This window comes from Dufourea novaeangliae, unplaced genomic scaffold, assembly GCF_001272555.1.
Source record: "Dufourea novaeangliae isolate 0120121106 unplaced genomic scaffold, ASM127255v1 scaffold7, whole genome shotgun sequence".
Classification (NCBI taxonomy): Eukaryota; Metazoa; Arthropoda; class Insecta; order Hymenoptera; family Halictidae; genus Dufourea; species Dufourea novaeangliae.
This window is the reverse complement of record NW_015373896.1, coordinates 2973399-2996955: the sequence shown is the minus strand read 5'-3', so window position 1 is coordinate 2996955 and position 23557 is coordinate 2973399. Positions and strand designations below refer to the sequence as shown.

General features: G+C 38.4%; 1 protein-coding gene across 1 annotated transcript; it reads left to right on the top strand.

Moving 5' to 3' along the window:
• The first annotated feature begins 1744 nt into the window (after window positions 1–1744).
• Window positions 1745–22811, top strand: LOC107192239 (ATP-binding cassette sub-family G member 4). Its single transcript, XM_015581454.1, has 13 exons — window positions 1745–2017; window positions 15043–15369; window positions 15888–16071; window positions 16499–16622; window positions 17418–17563; window positions 18311–18434; window positions 19059–19173; window positions 19464–19592; window positions 19738–19859; window positions 20021–20189; window positions 20374–20630; window positions 20986–21119; window positions 21378–22811. The coding sequence occupies exons 2-13, from the start codon at window positions 15156–15158 to the stop codon at window positions 21595–21597; spliced, it is 1938 nt and encodes a 645-aa protein (XP_015436940.1). The 5' UTR covers window positions 1745–2017; window positions 15043–15155; the 3' UTR covers window positions 21598–22811.
• Window positions 22812–23557: the final 746 nt, after the last annotated feature.

Below are 23557 nucleotides of genomic sequence, written 5' to 3'. Positions count from 1 at the left end.
TTTTATTACATCTAGGAATTCCCATGAAGATAGAAATTGGGTGCCATAGTTATTTTATGAAGGATCAATAAATTAGGATAAAATAAATAGATTTATAATATATATTTGTAAATAGCATAGTAGCTTTTATTTTTCAGTAATTCGTGAATGAAACTGTATGGTTGATGAGCATATTGGATTTTACATGTATTGAAAGGAATTCACAAACGTTCATAGGAAGTGATATACGCATAATTAAAGTAATACGTATAAATGTTTATAGAACGAATAATTTCGAATAATTAATGTGATCAATTTAGCGATTTTATCGTAGAAAACGTGCATGGATTTATCGAGTATTGTTAAAAGCACGTGGGTAAACTTGATAAACACCAGGAGGCCGGGTCAATGGTCATAATGATTCATACATTGCATTATGATAGCGGTTCGTTGGATGGTAGAGATTCATTTTTTTTTATTTGGATGCATTGTTCTATTCAATGTTACGTTTAACGGTACATTTAATTCACCGGATACTCATATTACACGTATTTTCTCCTTCAATGGGTATTCTATAGAAAATCTGTAGCTTTTAATATGAAGAAATAATACTTGAACGTAATTCCCTTTGATCATAAATATAAATATTTGTACCTCGTTTTAATAATATTGTATCTATTACGTGATATATATGTATGTATTTAGATACACTGAGGTTTATTATTTTTCACGTCAGAATTAACGCTGACATAATAAAGTTATGTCATTTTTTCTTTAAAAAAACTGGTTAGCAGTTTCGTTGAACGAACATCTATTATTGTTTTTATTGCTCGTAACAAACCTGTTACGAGCATAAACTGTCTGGACTCTTTAGCGCAGTGCACAAAATACGTACTGTACGTCTGATTACTACAGCATTAAGTATGTAGAAAATGATACACTCGCGATGGCTAATACAACACGCTTAACTGCACAACAGTTGCAAATGTATATTGCAAAGAATAATAAAATTGTTTATACGATAAGTATTGAAAAATAGAGAGAGAGAGAGAGGGAAAGAAATAATTGAAATGGGTTGCCTACTGCTAGGTGCATTTCCCGCTCAATTTGACACGGTTATGATCAATATGCTGAAATTTCTATTCAAACATTCTTTTTTAAAGTTACTCACAGTAATTTCTTCATAATCACACGAAGAGCGATTCACGGAAAGACGCGAGACATTGTTGAAGCGGTAAATATTAAATTTTAATTAATTACATGCGTACACTCGCGAGCAAACTCGGCTTCCGCTAGGGAAAAAAGTGGCGTTGGAGAAGGGCCTCTTAAAATTTCGTATCGAGAATTATTGAAATTTATGCCAAATTAACATTCGATTTAATATTTATTTCAGTAATTGAAATAAATTTACCAAGTGGTAGGAGGTTTTTCTCTTACGCCCCTTTTTTCCTCTAGTGGAAGCCAACTTTGATCGTGGGTGTACGATACATCGTAAATATCTGCGATCGATTATCGTTGTCGATCGAGGTGGGTGGATAAAGTGCGTTGGCGATTCAAACGCAGAAGTAAAATCAAGGGGGAAAATGTTCGAGTGTCGAATAATGCCTGGGCACATAGATTGTGAATGGTCGCGTGAAATAGAAAAAGAGGAGAGGGGCAAAATGCTCTCCATCGGCGGTTGAGTAGTGAGGGGAATAAAGCCGCGATAGAGGGAGACAGAAAAGGGAGAATACGCGTCTTCACGAGTGCAGTGTTCGATCGGCGGTGGCCAACGGTTCGCGTTTCCTGCGTATGCAACGCGCTCTGCCGCGTCCCCATGAATTTTTCGATTGCAAACGGTGGTCGTGCACGCGACACTCTTACCCGCGCTTTCGTCGCAGTAAGCTCATGTTCGAATTTTCTTTTGTGACCGTTTAAATGCACGCGACGACGTCCTGACACCAGTCGTGTTTTCATTGTGCTAGGAACCGGTCACGCCGAAATTACACCGCTGAGGTTGACACGGAAAGCGATTCACCGTTCCTTCGACATCCTTGCGGTAAGTACCTATTATTCATCGTGTATGCTGTTCGTCGTAAACAGATTGCGGACATTTATGGAAATGTAATGATTTTCTTATCGACAGTCTACAACGGAAGTTGAAATCAAAACAAAGTGATTTTATTGTAAATTAGAAATATTAATATAACTATGTTATCCCATTTGCAGTGTAATAAAACACTTAGGTCAATAAATAACACGATGTATTGCGTAATTCCCAGTGTGTTGAAGTAGTTCATTAAAACTATGAATTTGCATAAAGATTCGCAGTTTGTTTATTCATGTTGCTATCTGTTAAGTGAAAAGTGTCGAATGCAATTGCAAGATGTCTGTTTTGATGTGTGTAACGTGATTTATGTTAAGAATGAATTTGCAGTAATCAAGTGTTTTTTTGTTTTGTTTTAACGACCATGTTTTTCTTGTATTTTCACACGACTGACATTCATCTTTTAACGATTTCCCTGTTACTTCCGTGTGTCCACAATATCGTTGCCGTATGAATAGTCATGAACAAAGACGGGAAACATAAACGCCGGAAAACGGGATTATAAGTAGTGTACTTAAATATTCTATTGTCGATTGTGACATATTTTTACATTGTGATTCAAGGAGGTAAAAAGTCTACGAAGTTTGACCGATATTTTCGTAACGAGTGCTCTCAATGCAAAAACCAGTTCAATTACGATTACGCACGCTACAGCATGCGGCGAAACTTTTTTACCGACTTTGCCCGAATAAACACAAAACTATAAACAAGTAAATTGTACGCAGTTCTTTGATACATAACGCGAAACAACTGTTTTGTTCGTCAATTTATACGAATATTATGATTACTATTATTATTGAAATTTATGGAAAAATCAAAGTTGCCGTTTGAGGGTTAAACTGTTAATATTCTTTTTGCTTTAAAGTTGCAAGGCTTGGGCTGTTCTAATGTGCTTATCCATGAGCAACATGGGACGATAACGCCAAGATTTTGAAACAGATCTGCACGATTACGCGTCAACGGTCAAAAGGGCAACGAAACGTTGACAATGTTTCGACGATTGATCAGTACAATCTCATCAACGCACCTGTTGTAGATATTCTAGTAAACTTGTTATAGATTAAGTAGACAAATTCTTCCATGAAAGATCTATAGTTTGATAATGTCATTTGTATCGATCCGTAGCCTTCGTGAATCGATGGCACATTGAACTGCCATCTTTGACGTTTTAGCTCGAAGCACTTTCGATTATTTCTGATCTTACAAGAGAAGGAAATTATTTAACTCGTTCGCCATAAAGGACGGAACATAAAACTAGTTTACAATTATTTTCTTGCAATAGACTATGGGTCATTTCACGCGAAATCGGACACTTTTTGGAGAACCATTTCAGATTTTGTTCAAATTTGGATACGTTGTAGTCTTTAGCGATATACAAACGTATCTCGAAGGATTTTTGAACATTTTACAAATTGTTGATTTTACAGGTGTTTGAAATTTAGGGTCAACCTTTTTTCAATGAATCATAACTATTGAACTAACAAACTGGTCGAAATAAGCTTTGTGGGTACTTACAGTGGAGACATAAGAGTACCAAATAAAAATCATTTCAGTTAAAAAAGAAATAGTTTTTAACCGTCTATTTTGCAATTGTTTGAAATAAATACCCTGTCTTTTACCAGAGGACTATTTAAAAATTTGAAAAAAATGAGGATCTAGCCCTATTTGCCCTCTGTATGGACATATGTTCAAAAATATGGACACTTTAAAATTGGCCGTATGCAAATTAATTAAAGTGGTTTAATGTGCGGAACAGGCTTAAATTTGTTCCGACATGTGTACATACTACTTGTTCGACTTCCTGACATCTTCCGAGAAAGATAAATAGAACCACTCATCGTCTCGAAGTTCACGGTGAAGACAATTGCATGTAGCGTTTATTGACTGGTTCGATTGAGAGTGACGAAGTGAAATTACAAAAACTTATTTTTTGAATTTAGATACAGGCGAGTTGTAATAGCAGCTACGATCTTTTTAAATGTCGTCGAATGCAAATTCTCCTTGTCGTGGCAGCGATACTCGAAGAGACTGTGGGTTAAATACGTAATAGATATGTCCGTTAGGTTACTGAGCAATTTAGAAATATATCAGAAATGACCGAACTCTTCTGAAAAAAAACAACAATTCAGCAATGATTCACCCTAAAGCGTACCGGTGGTAGCCATTGTTTGGATACTCGAGACGTATCGTATTTCACGCGGTCAGCAAAGACGAGCGACATCCAGCCAGTTTTTACGTACAGGTTATATTACGGTGACCTGTGTCTAACGGTTTTCGTTATTATTTGTATATTAAACAGTTACAAGGAGGTTCACACGACAGAGTAGAAAATTCTTTTCAAACGATCACTTCCTTTTTGTCGACGCTATAAATGTCTTAAAAATAATGTACGATACATGTTTAATGATAATCATCGACGGAGAGAGAAAGAGGCAGCCCACTTATGTAGCACACGTAAGCATAAACGTATACTCGACGAATTCAGGAACTCGATTTCCAGGAAAACGAAAAATTAGTATGATAAAATGTTTACTATACATTTTTGATTTCTACCGTGTGTGTCAATACTTCTAATATTCACGCGTGTGTAGGATATTTATTTTTAGCTTTTCCGTGACATAATTTCATTCTATACAATCGATATCCTTCGCAGAAATTGTTGCGATCGAAAACGAGATCGCACGCGTCACGTATCGACCGTAGGAATCGGTTCGAGAACGATTATCGAGATTCCAGCAATTTCGCATGAAAACGACCGATTGAACTTTGCACGTATCGTCGTCATCATGCACTCGCTGAGTGAAATACGCGTTATTAAGCAGTTCGTTATCGGGGTAGTATTTAAAGGGGATGCAATCGACGCGGATATGTATGTACTGAAACGTCCAATGGAACGTGCACGATCTTCGATCTGGTAGTTCTTTTGTAATTACGAAACGCTATCGTCGTTTGACGGTCTTCCGTACAATAGCCGAGATAAATCGTCCGCGGAATTAGATATTTACTAATCGATAGTGTGTGTCGTTTCTCTAGGGGACAGAAGTGGCCTAACAGCGATTATTTAATCGATCGTTGTGAACGATTTAATTACAGTTTCTATAAATATATGTGTGTCGGTTATCTGGAGTTGCTTATTGAACTGGCCCGTTTCTTCTCGTTATCTACTAGCTTCGCTGTTTTTCTCTCTCTCTCTCTCTTTCATCACGGATGATTACGTTTTAATCGATCGAGGAATTTCTGGCGTTAGGTGGAACGACCGGAAATATATGTATAGTTGCATCATGCATTCGACTCGGACAGTTGATCGTGGTCGTTGCTGGTGAAATGAAAAATCTGCCAATAGTACAATAATGAATTGCGTAAACTGTAATTGAAAGGGTAATAAAGATACGCAAGGAGATAATTGGTAACAATAATGGACGATATCATTAACGTTAATTACAGAGTACCTTATAAAGGCGGCATCAACTTAGTCAGCATAATGAATGCCAAGGAATGGCGTTCCGTTCTCGGAGAATGTACCGATTTTAACGAGCAACGTGCAATTGATTAAACAATGCTCGGAACATATTCACTTGTATCACTTTGTCCCGTGTAACAAAAAAAAAACGATGGTCTCTCTCGGGTATTTACTAATTATTATCCTACTCGCGCCAAAGGCAGTACATACGCGACAAGATTCCAATGATACAATCATGCAAATCGATGCAACACGAGTAGTCATTACTGTATTTTTTTTAAACTACCTTTTTGTTAATTGTCAATGTTTTCTTTTTTAGTTTGACATTTACACTAGTAAATCACTGTAATACAAAAAAAATTTGAATTTCAGTTACCCTATGTAATTTAAAGGGAATATTTGTATTCTCATATAAACATCATGGAAATACGGTATTGCGTTTAGAAATAGCGTATCATTACCGTAACTACTTTTTACGTGCTTCTTTATCTATATTTTAACTTTATGTTTATTTATTATCGTATTACTCTCAATTCGATGAATTCGCCTTAGGTATTATTATTATTATTCGCACGATATGAGCAAAATTTGGGGCCCTTAAAAGCATTGAAATCACTAATTTGAAGATTTTATTGTCAAAAACAGAAGGATACTGGCGCATAATAACACGTGTATATCGGTTACATAAGAAACCATACTCATATCTCTGTTATTAATGTACCTAACCTAATGGTGCAAACGATGTCCAACCGGTAGTCCACTTCCCAACAACGAGGCGGGCGGTCTTCCTTGATACCGAACGCAATCCTCAAGAATCTATTGTTCGGACGAATAATACATACACGTAACCGGTTCGGAAAGTAATTGGGTAGCTTTCATTTCACTTTCAACCCGTGTGTACAGTACCGATACGGGCCGCTTGGGGGGTCATTTATCGTCTCGGTGAAAGTGTGTATCCTTGCAGTCAGGGTTGCCAGGAGTAGGGCCGTTGAAGTCCAGAAATATCACGTAGTAGCAGCACTGATCTTTATATACTAACTAGTATATGTATAGAGATCAGTGATTAGCAAGGACTAGTGAAGGGGGAATGTATGCCAGAGCAATCCTCGCATGGTGTGTGCATGGGCGTAGGTAGATTATCAGTCATGAGGGGCAATTTAATTTTTTTTTCGCCGGGAAGGGGGGTGGGGCAAAATTCAATTTTTTTTCTTCTAGGGTAGGGTAAAAGCCACGTTTTTCCGTCGAAGTGGAGAGAAAATGTCCCCTACATTAAACGAATGTTTACTGTAGAATCAACACCAAACGTAGAAAAGGACAAAAGTGATTAAAGAAAGAGCGACTGAAAGTTGAGGCCACGACAAAGTTCACAGACGCCCACGTTTTTACTTCAGTGAAACTTTTACTAATGTGCCTGTGAGATTTTTCTGATTAAAATGATACCGAACACGCTATAATTTCGATCGTATTTATTTACTGATTATTTATGGTGTTGAATGAATATCAATAAGTAAATGTAATTTGAATTGTATTTAACTGTAATTAACTTTAGTACAAATTAGGGCGTGAGTCAAAAGTGACCTACCATTCGGGCGGGAGAGATTTAGAAGTACATGTACTGTTTCGATTATTATGAGCATGTAACAAAATTCAGTACAAATTAGTTTGAAAGCTATCGGTAAAAGGGTTTGTAATTGGAGAACGCTAATAAAAAAGTGGCCGTTACCTGTGCGTTAAGTGCTTGAGCATGGGGTTATAAACACCACGAACTGGTTCGGCGGGTTCGTATTCGTAAAATTATTTGTTGGGTCTATTAACACATCTCGTAAATGTAATGTAGCGCGGTTAATCGATAACCTGCCGTTCGGCACCGTATTACTGTCATTTTAAAACCTGTACTCGTCGATTGCTCATACAAACGACTTTTTCTATTACGTGGGGTAATCATTGTTAGATCGACGATTTGAATTTAACGTTCGAATTCGCTTTGAGTATGGGTAATTTGCGTAGATTCTAGTTTTCCCGTTCATTCGTCGCTATTAATTATACGATTACAAAAAGGATTTGTAATTCTGATGACTCGGAGTGGTTTGATTTATTTTTTCTTTTGTTCTTTTTTTTTTCTTTTTAATGAGAATCATAAATCATTTCACATATATATATATGTGCGTAAAGTTTTGTTGTAAACAAGAAATAAGAATGTAAATGCTTGCCTGCCACTAGTGGAGAAGTCTAATCGGGCAAGGTATAAAGAAATTAAAAAAAAAAATAGGAAATATACGTTCATCTTTGTTGGGATTTCTGCTTCAGGCCGTTTGTTGCGCACATTTAATTAGATGTTTCTTATTCCCACGAGAAGAGTCGGTGTGCAGCACAACTGCATAGAGTATGATCATTAGACCACGCGAATGTTTATGCATTTATAACAAATTTTAATATACAAAATTGTAGTAAACACATCAATAACTTAATGATATTGATACATTGTTTAAATAATTTCAATTAATTTAAATTATGTATTAATGATAAAATAAAACTTAATGATATTTATATATTATTATCAACATAATAAGACATCTAGTGCAGGAAATAAATTTCTATCCAATTTTTACGTTTATAAATAAATGCCTAAAATTATGATTACGCATAAACAACCTCTCTGATCTTCGATACGCGTCGATATCACTATTATTATTAAGTCGTCGTTAATGTTTTCCACATTGGTCCGTCGGAACAACGTTGACGGGTCAGTTTTTATTCTCCTGAAACGTACGTCAATGACTTCAATGTCAAACCTAATTGGCGTTAGAAAATCATTATGTAAGTCGTTTATTCTCGTTCACGTGTACTTTATATCATGTTTATCCCTGCAATTAATAAACTCAATCGGACAAGTAATCCTTCGCACCTTTTTCCTTTCCCCATCCTGTATCCACTAGAAACGCGTTTTTCTTCTTTTCGATACTGGATTATCGGACGAGCCGTCTGGCTTGTTCTACACGATTATTGTCCAAACGTTATTCCCACCACTGGAGGGTGGCGGGTGTAACCTGTCAAGCGCCTTCTTTGTTGCCCCGCCGCTTTTATTGTCTAAGCTCGAATTTCGAGCAAAAAACGAATTTACGAGGATATCTGAAGCATTTCTCCCTACAAGATTATTGTCCCGGTGCGGAGCCGAGTTCGGGACGATAATCAAGAGGAATCTGTACTTGTTACACCTTTAGTATCTCACTTGCTTTTGATTTGCAGAAAATTAATTTTAATAAATGCCCCAAATAGATGTCCATCAACTTTGATACACTTTTAGGCAGATCCCTCTATTGTAGTTATTTTATTGTTTAACCCTTTCAGACCTGGTGGTCATTTACCGAAGTAATTACAGTGTTACCAAGTTAGGTACAGTTGCAGCTGCAGACCCATATTTTTCTCATAACTATAAATTTTTAATTTTCTGAACGTTTTTAGTAGATCTAGTGAATTCAGAATTGAATAACAACATTTTTTTTTAAATTAAACAAAATATCTAAACACTTGTAACAAACAACTTTGTATCTACCAAAACAAGTGAGACGTTGATGGTGCTCACGTTAGATGGGATACCCCGTATGAATCTACCGTACTTGGAAAACTATGTTTTCAATTAATTATGCGTTGTTTACATAAACATGTCAGAGATCTGTAACAAATTTATCAGAGAAGGAGCGTGTGCCAACCGCGAGGGACCAAAGTCGATCCGTGGCGGCCCCGAGAGAGTGAAGAAAAAAAAAAATAGAATCGCAATCGTGACTAATGCATAATGGGTAAATATCGGCAAGTCGTATCCCCCGACCCATCCAGAATGAGTAAGCCAACGTAGATAAGTGTATTGTTACTTTGGAGCTTCGGGTGCAGATGTTAATACATCAGGATGAATAACGGATTATTATTGTGTGCAAATACCATTGAAACCTTCGTAATTACACTACGAATATCGTTTTGTAATACAGATTTCGAACATTTGTCACTCGATAATAGAATAATGGGGCGAATGATTTACATCTTACTGATGTTTCTGGCACACGCCACTTGTGTTTTTTTTTTTTCGTCTGCTAGTTGATCTTCATGTATCTTTTTATAGGTAATATGTAAACTGCGGATGTTAGACATTTATAGGCTATAGGGGTCTGTAATATATAATAAAGGACAAAACTTTCATCAGATCCAATAAGTTTTTTGGTTTATTTAGAATCGAATATGATACTTGAGAAAAGAAAGAAATTCCTATATTTGTTCTTTCCTGTATGAATTGCTTTAGAAAATATCTTTTCATGACGGGTATACTCGACACAAACATCGAAAGGGTTAACCGACTAAGCCACGCTGCCGTGACCATTCTCCTAGTTTTCTAAGCACTTGTAACCCTCTGCGGACGGAACGGTTCGAGGCCAAGCGCTCTGTGGAATCGGGTCGCAGCAACGATAGTAAACTGAAATCGCGTACATACAGAGTGAAACAAAACAACAGGGGATTCTTAACTTCTGCGGTAGGTAGTACTTGTCAAAGGATGCAAAACAGTCCTAATGAATGTGGTCGAAAAATTAATATTTTTAAGGTTATGAACAATTTTTTGTTTCGGTTAAACCTAGTGGCATGTTCTCGCTATTGAAATGAAGAGAATCGTAAAAAAAGGCTAGTAAAAATTGTAGAAAACCTTCTGTAATCAGGAAAAGAAGAAATGATAAAACAATAGGGTAGAGGTCATATGAAGGTCAAATTCGTTTTTTTAAATGGAAGGACATGCTTCTTTACGTACCATCTAGTACGTAAAAAAATGTCTTTCCATTTAAAAAAAAAAACGTAGTTGACCTTCATATGACCTCTATGCATACACCTATCAACAAACTATTCATATCAAATTATGTGCTCTTCGATACCAAGTAACAACCAAGATACTCAGGTGGTCTGTTTTAGGTGCCTCACCCTGTATATCGATCATCTGGAAGGGATTAACTGTCCTATGGGCAATCGATGCCACATATGTATAGGAGAGCTTCTGCAAGTTTTTACATACGGTTGGAATCACTTTGATTATTTAAAACAAAAAAAGGAAAATGTAGTCTGAAGTGTTTTTTTTTTTCATTTCATTTAAATTGAACGCAGTTGCGGCCGTTTTACGCTGCGCACAAAACCGTAAGACTTGCCGTCGTTACTTCTGTCTTTGCACTGTGAATCACGGAGATTTATTGTGAAAATGTTTTTGCGTCACTTTCGCGATCCCCCATTGTCATTCAGAGTCACGTTCTATTCAGCCGAATCCACGTAGAAAGTATAGCAACTCGCGAAACATCTTGGAAATCTTCGAGAGAAATGGTTTATCGATAAATCACTAGAATGTTCTGGCAGTGGTTCGTTAAATTCTCGTAATCGTATTTTTTTTATGAACAATCTTATTTTTTAGGCATTCCAGGATGGAAATATAATACTTTATTTTACGATCTATATAAAATTACAATATTGTTTCTAGCGTTCTATATGATTTAGTAAAACGATAATTAACATTATTTTCATTTTAATCCTTAATCCTCCTCTATAATCCAGGTCAGTTATCCACTAATAATTTTTCTCTCCTACTTTTCAATGACGCGAACTACGACTCTCAGTTATGTTATTTACGCTTTTCTTTTTGTAATTTATATCTCGAGTCGAAAACACCTATTCGACGGCCGTCAAGAAGTCTATTACTGTTACACAATTATTTCAATAAAGTAATTAATACATCATTTTTCTTCATAACGCGGCTAACAAAAACCGTACATCGCTTACATCAAGGACTTACGGTCAAGCGATTATTTTTGCCACAATCTATTTTCCCTGTCTACGATAACGGAATGAATACATCCAAACGATCTATGTATGCTAATAATCAGGCGTTGTTTAAACGATACTGCTTGTTTTTTCTTACATCGATATGTATTATAAACCCAAGACTTGTGAATAACAAACGCGTCGGTTTGTGACGTTGATGTGATCCGGAAGAGCTGTCCGTGGAGCATCTGACCTTCGAACCGTAACGACGGGAGGAATTGTGTTGCACTTGTCGAAACAATTCCCCGGAACTTTTGGTAAATATCTACGGGAAAAAAATCTCTGAAGTTTCATCGTCGATTCTGTACAATTTTCAATCGATATTATCCATCGATCGCCACGATATTTTCGGATGATATTCGGTGGTTAACTTATGAGTCTGATGGTTCTCTCGTTACGGAAACGTCGATCGTTGAACTTAAATTCCACTAGCGCCCCCTTGTGTCCGCCCTACGCGCGAATCGGATCTTCGATGATCTCCACATGGACTTTCCTTGCTGCTGATTCACTCCACGCGATAAGATTCGCCGGTGTACTTCGACCAGTGGCATTGTAAATCACAATTATTAACGACTTCACAGCGGAGAAGGAAAAAAAAAGGAATGAAACGAACACTTGTTCGGTTGCTTCACACATTATGGGCGGTAACAGCACTATACAGTGTTAACGCGCTGCGATTGGTAGCCAACGTTACCGCGGGAACTCGGCCGGCAGACACGCGCTCTGATTGGTCAGGGTTTTTCGTTAATATCTCGTTAACAAAGCCTCGAATAACATGTTTGTTAAGAAAAAATTTATTTCAAATAATCTCACGAGTCTTCCATTTCCGGGTCTGGGTTAGGTCCTCCAACATTTTTGTTACACCCTGTATATATTATTTGCCCCCACGGAATGGAAATTGAAGCCGGACGTTGGGCACGTACGTTAGACTAGAAGTTGGGTTGCTTTTACGAAACAATGATCGTCGTTTAATTCCATAAACAAGATTACGGTTATCGCGAGCGCGGAGATAGGCCACTTTTGTTCTCTTTGAGGAAGTTTGCTCCAACGATCAACCATTTCAATGTCGTTGATGCCCCGTTAACTCTCTGCCGCATTAACTTTTCCAAGTAACCGGACGATACGTACAGGAGATATAGAAAAAAATGTTATTTACGATCGGTAGGACGGTACAAGAACGAGCATTTATAAGAAGACGACGTTTCACGGGGAACAGGAAATGCACGCGAACGTTTCGCGCAGTGTCATCTTAATCTTATATACAGGGTGTCCCAGTAATGACGGTACAATCGGGGAGGGGGTGATTCTCTAAATGAGAAAGTAAGTTGAAAATGTAAAATAAAATGTTGGCATCTGAAGCTTAGTTTTCGAGAAAATCGAATTTGAAGATTCATCTGTAAAGCTGTGTCTACATTATATAGCATAAGTTACATAGCAACGTTATAAAACTTGTTGGAAGAACAAAAAAGAAAAATGTTATATAACATTTTTCGTGTTATATACCAGTTATATGTTATCCATCAAGTGTGACGCCATTATTTATTTATTTACTTAGTTATTTAACAGGTATAAACTCGGTGTACATACATAAAAATTCATTGAAAATGAAATTAGAAACAGTTACAGGAACATAGTATACAGTATGGAATTAATCTACCGAATAAATTCGAAATTATGGTTGTTCATGCATCTTTCCCCATTTCGCATTTTTCTTCGAATTAGCTTGCACATTGTCATCGTTAGCGTCAACAAAAGAGATCGATGACGTCACGGAGGATAATCCAGTGTTCGATGTCGAGTCATGGTTAAAGTTAACTTAAAAAAAAAAAGTCGCTATCGGCGATGTCCATCGCTCCCGGAAACGACGAAGTCACTCTTTGGTAATAAAAATATCCAGTTATGGTAATAGCTCCTGAGGCGGGTTCATCTCGATCCTGGTTTCTTTCTCTTTTTCTTTTCTCGGTCCCTACTTCTTTGTCGACGTAATCCGTTTGCGCGCACGTGATCCAAGAAGCTCGCGCAAAAAAAAAAGAATAAGAAAAGAAATTCATATAATAGCGAGCAGAAAGGTCCAAGTCCAGTGAACTTTGTGTCTCTCCCTCGATCTGTGAATCCGCCGTTAATCTAATCTAATCGGCGAATCGCTGACAAGCTTTCTCTCGAAATTCTCGTCATGTATCCGCACACTTCAAGTTCGCCGTTGACTGTCAGCTGCGGTGGTATGTACACCTGGCGCAGCGATTAAAAAGAAATAAACTTGTTGTTACACCTTTTCTTTTTTTTCGTTTTGTCCCCACCCCGTGAAACACGAGAACACGGAGTGTCCAGTGCAACGATCGATCGATGGATCGCGACTCGTCGTTTTGCGGCTAATCAGGAAACGAAATAGGAACGGAGAACGATCAATTTCGATGTCTAAGGTGAACAAACTTGGTTTGGTTATTTTTCGATGATTCAACAACCCCGGCCGATGCCTGGGTCTATTTTGACCCGAGACTATAGTCGAACCTGTTTGTTTATAGTGTAACCGTGTAGAATGAAAATTTTAGGGTGATTTTATAGTTATGTCATGCAATATTTAGGAAAAGCGATTTTTCCGTGTTTTTGTTTTTGAAGAAACCTACTAGTGTTAAATGACGTCCAAACATTAGAAAAACGTTGTTACTGTGACCACTATAGCTGTTATTTATCGCGAGCAAAGAGATTGTTTATAAAAAAAGCATAGTTTAAAAAATGTTTTAAATAGTCTTGAAATGACTATTTGTTGTTGATTTTATGAAAAAATAAATTTTCATTCAAGATACCAAAACGATGCAGTGAGCTGGGGTAATTTCTTTCACACTTGATCGAGGTAAACGTCAATCATATCGAGAACACGTTTTATAAATCGCAAGGAGAATATCATTTTCTGTAATTACTGATCGTTCGTAATGAGAAACGGTCAATTACCGTCAGTTCTATGCTGGCTATCCCAGTCTCGACGCAGTAATATCGATCGCTCGATTGCAGTCGCCTTGTCGATTTTCTTCGATGGATCGTAAACACTTTGGATTACAACGCGTTGACCGTGACCCAAAATGTTATAATCTCGATGGTTCTTATATAGATCGACGGATTGTTCGAGGGATTAATACGTCATATTGGTAAATATAAGATTTCTTGGATTTTCGTTGAATAGTAGTGATTTTTTATCTTTCATGGTTGGACGATAAAAATCGTTGGTCGAAAGTGTAGAAAGTGTAACAATTCAGACGTAATGGTGTGTGGGAGGGTGGGGGGAGCTGACAAATTTTGGTCGTTTCCATTTCGATTTGCCTGTTCGATTTACAGGATTTGTTAGTAGAAGTTCGTTAAATTCGCGACTTATTGCAGGATATTATAGCAGGGGATATGATAACGATGTTTGCCGCGAGATCCTGTGTAAACCCAAGTTTTAAGGTGCGTCTCCACTTGTTGCGTATCATCGAATTGTATCACCGTACGATATATTTACATGTGCAACGATTGTCCACATTGATACAGAACGGTGACACAATACGAGAATAAGCAACAAGTGGATACGCACCTTTACATCGCATTATTTCGCTCTTAAGTCAGACCGCCTCGCCGTCCCGTGTTGGGACCGCTGGCCGTGCGTTAAGGGGTGAACAATAACGGTCATTTCCTCTTGTTACAGCTGCGCGGTGCTGGTTCGCTTATGTCCAGCTAATCGTTCAGCGTTCGAGCACTGATTCCCCACTTTGGCACTCGACGCCGAGGCTCAAACGAACCGCCGCCGCAACCGCCACGATGGAGGTATTGATGCACGAGGCGAGCAACGGCCAGGAAACGAATCCGACCGGCCCGTTCATTTACTCGAGCGGAAAACAATCGGTGAAAGAGAAACTGGACGACACGCGAACGGGGAAGAACGAGGCGCGTTTCATGGAAACAGCCGCGGCGGACACCATTGACATCGCCTTCGAGAACATCACTTATACGGTGTCGCTTGGCTACAGAAAAGGTCAGCCACAAATAGTGATGGGATTTGGAACGCTTCGAATCGCTTCGAAACTCTCTTGAATTCGAGCGACAAATTCGAATCGCTTCGAATCTGATTCGTAGCTTTAAAGTCTTGAAAGTCTTGAACGGATTCGAAGTCTCGAGCGGATTCGAGTCTTGAACGGTCTTGGAAATCTTGATCGTTTTGTAATTTCTTGGAGGCCACAAGCATTGTTCGTCCGTGTTCTGTTAAATTAACACTAAATAATGGTATAATCCCCCGTTAACTAATCGACATACAAAAAAGTTACTCGCATTTTTAAATATCGTCAATAGTTTTGGATTTATTCGAGTGGGTCCATTAAAGGGTTGTTACAACGTGTTCCCCCTCCAGTACTCCCCATTACGTCACGTGAGCATCGAGCGGCCATGTTTCACTCTGCTCCCGGCAACCCTTGCTTCCGTCTGACAAACATCACGGAATACCCATTCATGATCGCAGCAATCCACTGGAATACGGTGTGTGTGCGTGTTTTACAGGACAAAAAGAAATATTACATGGCATTAACGGAAGGTTGCCGGCGAAACAGTTGATCGCATTGATGGGGCCATCCGGAGCGGGGAAGTCGACGTTGTTGGACGTTCTGTCCGGATACAGGATAACCGGCGTGAACGGCGACGTCTCCATCAACGGACGAACCCGACACATGAACTCCTTTCGAAAGTGAGCCCATACATCTCGCTGAACCATTTTTTGCATCGGTGCTCGATGTAAACGATACTAACACTAAGTGTATGGGACCCGTCATTTTGATGGAATTTTGAATTTCACAAGGAAAATTACAGAAACCGTTTCTCTCCTACCACTTATGCTGACTTTTATCCGTTTAACGAGACAAATATACAGGGTGCCTCAGCTAATTTAATCACCTCGAATAAGGACTGAACGGTACTAGGAAGGTGTTAAGGAAAAAGTTGTTTTAAATCATCCCACGAACTACCCATTTCCGGGAGTCGAAACTATTTTGGGACACCCTGTATATGAAATGTCCGTAAACTTAGTGTTAACGACCCCGAATACAGAATTCACGCAGCGTTCGGTTCACCAAAAGTTTAATTGAACTTTTGTTGTGTGTTGCAATCCGTCACAGATGCAGCGCGTATATCACGCAAGACGATCGTTTGGAGCCGTTGTTGACGGTCGCAGAAAACATGAAAGTGGCCGCTGACCTCAAGCTGTCGACGAAGATTCCTCGACACGAGAAGGAAACGATAGTGAGTAAAAACGGCCCCGAGCGTCGTACGGGTCGATTGTCGATATTTTCTTCTGTTGCATCGAAACTCGCCAATTGCAACATGAAACGGCTCCGTGGGGGATCGATAAGATAAACTTTTATGCGAACTTCTTACCGTATGTACAGGGTGAGTCAATAAGAATTATCTAAAATAACTTGTTACCAATTGGTTGTATCAGAAAACATTTTAATGAATTATGTAGCATTTTAAGATTTCAAGGTGACCTGGAATTTTTTGTTATTGATGGAAGGACGAATTCAATTACTTATAGCACGATGGTATTAAAAAAAAGACGATTCAGTAAAACGTTTTCTGATACAATCAATAGGTACCGAATTATTTTAGATAATATTTCTTACTGACTCACCCTCTATGTATACAGGATGTTCCGCTTAAACCAGGCCACCTAAATATCTTCTTCATCTGTCATCATACGAGAAATATGTTTACGTAATTTAAATAGTTTCAAGAGACGAATCGGATGGCGGGAAAATTTTTTCAATAATTGTATGTATGTCGTGTTGACGTGGTTTACAGATAGTTAACATTTTCACATACAGTGTCAAACGACAACGACAGCCATGACTCTTACTGTCGCGTGAAAACGTACCTTTACACAGGTTTCTCTCAGAGAACTGGCGCAAAGAACCCCCTGAAAACGTATCGAATTGGTCCCTATTTTTTGGTTATAAATCCCAAATCAGGACCGTTTCTATGGATCACGGACACTAAAAGGAGACCTCTACTTGAGAGACACCATGTTTGTTATTTCAGATCGAGGAAATTCTGACCACATTGGGCTTGTACGAGCACATGAAGACGCGAGCTGAGAGGCTGAGCGGAGGTCAGAAGAAACGGCTGTCTATTGCTCTTGAGCTGGTCAACAATCCCACCGTTATGTTCCTCGACGAGCCAACGACGTACGTTTTAACGTGTCGAGATGTAATATAAAAAAACAATTTCAATGAACCATGACACCGATTGACTATCTATGGGTAATGGTGGTTCTGAACGCTTTAACGCAAGGACACATTCGCACATAAACTAACGAAAGCATTAACTCTAATTCGTTCCTCATTTTCTTAACCTGATTGGTTCCTGGGTGTCAATTTATTGTGATAAAAAATTTAATTTGTATAAAATAGTTAAATTTGCATTTTTTTTTAAATACATACAGATCACAAAGCCTCAACTAATTCTACCTGCATACAGACCCCTCTCGATTATTGTCTGGCTTGTTATTCTACACGATTATTGTCCAGGCGTTATACGTTTTCAAAATGAAATAAAAAAATTTAAAGGGTTAAAGGAAAGGCTAAAATAAGGGTTAAGTTATTAGTTACTAAAGAAAAAAATAAACTAAGGGTTAAACAATCATTGATCGCGAGACGTGCACGGAATACAAATTGTTTGGTGTATTCAGTAAAAGTCACAGACATTCTAAATAACCTCTGTTGTCGTCGCGTGTACTTGACCGGTGTGAACTCCGCAGTACGTTTGCCCATCCAACGTCTCAAGGATAATTTCTGTACACCGTGTGTTCGCAGGACTTTGATTTATGTCCCAGTGTGCACACGAGGATATATGTTATTCATGAATTATTATAAATTTAGTTGTTCATCCGGTGTACTATAATCTGATACGCCCATTTTTTTTTCTTTTTTCAGCGGTCTGGACAGTTCGTCTTGCATGCAAGTGGTGAACTTACTGAAGTTGCTTGCGCGTCAAGGAAGAACGATCGTTTGCACCATTCATCAGCCTAGCGCGTCCCTTTTCCAGCAGTTCGACCTGGTAATAATAAAATCAACACACACAGGATGGATGTGCCACGTTTGAGTCCACTGTACCCTTATTTGAACAAGTCCACTCCAATTCCCATCGCCAAGTCACACACACACGAAACAAAAAAAAACAACAGAAAAATTACGCCACTTAACCCTGTGCTTTGAGTATATTTCGAAACCATTCCACGTGTTCCGTTTTCTTTAACATTGTCAAGGAGTTTGCATACTTTTTCGAGGTAACTTTTTCGCGGTTCTTGTGTCGAGACTTGACATTCAGGCTTAAAGACGCCTTAGACCTAAAATAGCTGTAAAATAGGCGTCTTTAAGGCGTCATTTGTTTCTGAGGTATCAAGTTGACCTCCAGTTTTTGCAACGACAGTACATCTTTTTTTTCATGATGATTTCAACGACCTATAGCATGATGGTATTAAAAAAAATGATATCTATCTATGCAACCCTTAACATGCTATATGATTAATGAAAACGTTCTTTTTTATACAACTAATAGGTAATGAATTATTTTAGATAGTATTTCTTGTTGCCCTTATCCTGTATATTCGCTCGAGCCTGAGGACCCTGTGCACGGTTAACCGTCCCAAAACATGCCCCAATCTATCTGTTTGCTCGACAGGTTTACGTACTGGCGAAAGGGGAGTGTCTGTACCACGGTGGGACCGGCCAACTGATCCCTTATTTGGAAAACATCAAGCTACCGTGTCCTATGTACCATAACCCAGCCGATTACAGTAGGTCTTAAATTACCTTTGAAACGCGTACAGTGAATCATCGATGAATGTTCGAAGGCTCCTCGGCACCGAACATTAAATATTTCATAAACTAATGGCTGTACAAATACAATTAGCTTCAGAATTCCAATCTCTATCACTGTGTTAAACCTCATTAAAAAGTCAACGTGGAAAGTGCACCTGGGACCTCTCCTTGTCAGTGCCGAGGGGGCCTTCGAACACTCAACGAAAATTTATTGCTCTTTAACTCTGTGTTCTTGGACTCAGGTATGACCTCGTGCTTATTACAGTAATCGAATTGGCCTGCGGTGAATACGGCGAAGATAAAGTATCGTTGTTAATAAACGGCTCGGAAAACGGCAGGAGCCTGCAGTGGTTTAAAGATCCCGATAGTCTCACGGATGCAAAAGGTTTGAGAGGTACGCTTCGAGCTGGCCTGTCCTCTGTTGTGATTTATTACAACCGTATGCGGAGACGATTAATATACCACCAGAACCGGACCGTCGACCGGCGCGAACTGACATTATTTTTAATTTTTCTTCTTTTTTTTTTGGTCTACGGTAGCGTTGCATCCACAGAAAAAGAATAACGAGACGGAGGGTTATACGAGCTTGCAGGCGACACCGTTGCTGCATCAAATCAAGATCTTAATGGGAAGGGGTTTTCTCATGTGCAAAAGGGACACGGTGAGTTGCACAGCACCTGTTTTCGGCGTGTCATCATTTTGGGCGTCGAGACACGGCCCCAATGGTATTTTAAATGCCAGATCTCGCTTTGTACCTATATAAGGATCTTATTTCCATTACTGTGAGGTAATGTTACTTCACAATTGCTTTCTTCGTTGCAGACATTAACGCACTTACGAATCCTAGTCAATATAGCCGTCGGCTTCATGCTCGGCTCGGTGTTCCTTGAAAGCGGCGTGGACGGTGCCAGAGTACTAGACAACTATAATCTTCTATTTTCCATTCTCATACATCTTATGATGACCACGATGATGCTTACTATAGTCACTTGTAAGTGGAACGCTGATGTCATTTTTAAGTGTGACTGTCGGTGGTTCCTGTTACACGAAACCACTGAACATTCAGTGGAGCCTTCAAACACTCATCGATGATTTACTGTATCGGATACGGTACTCTGTTACTAATTATATTTTCGTTGGAAAATTAAGCATGATTGTAATCGTTGCTGTTCCAGTTCCTATGCAAATGAGCATCCTGATGAAAGAGCATTTCAACAGGTGGTACAGCTTGAAAGCATTCTACGCGGCCCTAACGTTAATCGACCTACCGATCTCGATATTCTGTTGTCTGGCTTTCAGCCTGATTGTGTATTTCATAACGTCCCAACCGATGGAGATTGCACGGTTTCTGATGTTTTTCTCGATCAGCCTGCTGGTGTCGTTCATAGGCCAAGGAACTGGTCTCATGATCGGGGCGGTGTTCGATGTAACTGTGAGTACCCTCTGGTTCACGAGATCCGTTCCTCAATTTTCCCAACTTAATTTGTCCCTCGGTGTCAAATTGATCCAGTGGTACAAATTAATACAACGACACTTCGTTGAAAAATCAATCAAATTTGTCACTATAAATGGTTAAATTTACAAATTCTTTAAAGTAAAAATCATGATGCTTCAGCTAAATTTATCTGCATATGACAAAATAACGCGCTTCTTTGAAGAAAACTGTGTCAAATTGACACAAGGGACGGATGTGGGTTAATTGATGTTTCGTGCTAGGAAACGCTTTCTAATCGTACCGTTGCGATAAATATACTACGCGATAATCATAACGACGCTTCGAATTTCAGAATGGAACGTTCTTGGGACCAACGTTGTCCGTGCCATTGATGATGTTCGCCGGTTTCGGTGTGTCGTTACGCGATATACCGAGTTATCTGAAATGGGGCACATACGTCAGTTTCCTACGATACGGCCTGGAAGGGTAATATGCTTTTTTATGCTAATTTTTCTGTCACCAATCTGCTGAACTGGACACGAGGTAGAACAGAGATTAGCTAATTTATTGTATCGCATGTAGATCTACCAGCAGAGAGAGACAACTGTTTGTTTTATAAACTTTTTTAAAACAAATTTTTTCCAATGCCTGTTACAAAGTTATGGCAGAGGAGGTTAAATATTTAAATTCTGCTCGAATCTCTGTGAACAGTACAAGTCACAATTAACATTTATAAATTTACAGATACATCAGTGCCATATACGGATTCAATCGGCCGTTGTTAGACTGTAAATCAAGGAACAACTTGTATTGCCACTACAGGTATCCGTCGAAATTCCTCGACGATATCGCCATGGACGGGGAACAGTTTTGGAACGACTTCGTGGCATTAATCACAATACTTCTCTTGACTCGGATCGCGGCTTATCTGCTTCTCAAATGGAAGATCATATTCGTACGATAAAAGAAAAAAAAACACAAACCGAAGTCATGGTTTCCAATTAAGAACCACGTGTTTTTCGCGACTCGTTGAACTTTGACTGTCCACAGTCTGACAATAAGCAACTGTTTGTCGGTTGTTTAACCTTACAAGTGAAAGACGCGTGTGAAAGAGTATATTTGTCGGTCCACACGTTAGCCAGTATACTTAATTTAAAGTATAAAACCAGGTGCACGGTGTGCTGCGGCCTAAATGTATCACAAGTATTCGACTCTTTAAATCCGAGACAATTTTTTTGTGAACATTTAGCGAAATTCACGCCTCATAACTTGCCAGTATCATCTGGAAAAAAACACATTCGACTAATCACCATGTACAAAACGTCTGTATTCCTTATAATTATTAGGGCAGTCCATAACTGCACTGTACATTTATTTTACAATGAAATGTTAAAAGTAAGTAATGAATTTTTAGGGATATTAAGAAAAAGCTGCCATCTTTAGGCAGAAACGCAGCGATTAGAGAGATAACGAGAAAACCCAGAAAAATATCAAATGTATCCTCGCGAGCAAACTTGGCATCCGCTAGGAGAAAAAGTGGCGTTGGAGAGGGACTTCCTAAAATTTGGTATCAGGAATCATTGAAATATGTAGCAAATTAACATTGGATTTAACATTTATTTCAGTACTGGAAATAAATTTACCAATTGGTAGGAGGCCATTCTACTACGTTAGATTTTTCCCTAGCGGAAGCCGAGTTTGCTCGTGAGGGTACTGGGCTTGTTAAATCGGGGAAAGTTTTATTAACTTTATTTCCGGTCGACACGTTACAACGTGCAATTGCTCTGAACAGAGACGCAAATGGCTAATGAATGAGTAATATAGGTACTATTAAATAGTAAATTAGGTATAATCTAAGATTGATATTACTGCGAGACGATATCTTCCGATATCGAACGTGATATTTAAGGATTGCTCAACGAAAGTCAATTAGCAATGCATACGAGCTTTTTACATGTCGCGGGTTTCCTGCCAAAGTATAGTGGGAAACGTTCCGTTTCCAGTTAAAACTGTTGTATATAACTACAGGGTTTAAATTCTATTTAAGACACTTTTTTTTTTGTATAGATTATACTACACTACAAAGTTTCTTCATTCCTTCGATTCATACGTCTGACTCTCAATCACATATGTATGTAAGGTATTTTTATACAACTATTTTGTTAACAACTTTACACTGATGGGACCAAAAATATACTTCATCAGTTAGAATTTGGTTACTTCCTTATTAATACTGGAATTTTTTATTCCGATAAGACAACAGATTTTTTAATACTCGCAACGAAACTATATTTAACATATTTGTGGTAATAACAAATTTAGAGAGTTTAATGGTTGCAAAAACTTGATCAAGGGGGACAACAATTCAGCTGGATCTACTATAAATGTAAAAGATTCGCGAATCACTTGTTACATTTAGTACCTTTATTCTTGGGAATAGTTAATTTAATGTATAAAATCAAAGTGAATCGTATTCTCAACCGTTCGGAATTATTAATCTTTTGGCATTGAACTATCCGAGCCATTAATATTTACGGAAGTACTTTGAACTCGTAATCTCAGCAATTTGATGTGACGTATCGAGAATTCTGTATATATGTATATAAGTACTTATGGAAACGTACGCTTATCAAAATTTAGATAACCTCTTCTTGAGACCACGTATTACGCATATGCCTTCAACAATGTAAGCATAAATGCCTCAAACAATCTTGCACAAGAATATGCAAGAATATACGTCTCAAATTCTAGTGATAGCAACACAGGCGTTGTGTGTCTCGAACGAGTACGTCCACTTGTGCCTCCAAAGTCTTACCCTGTTCGTACATTAGGCTCGAAATATAAAATACAGTGAGGTTAATGTCGGATTAATATAAAATATAATTTTCGTCCGATCAATATTAATATACATTTAGGTATAAAAA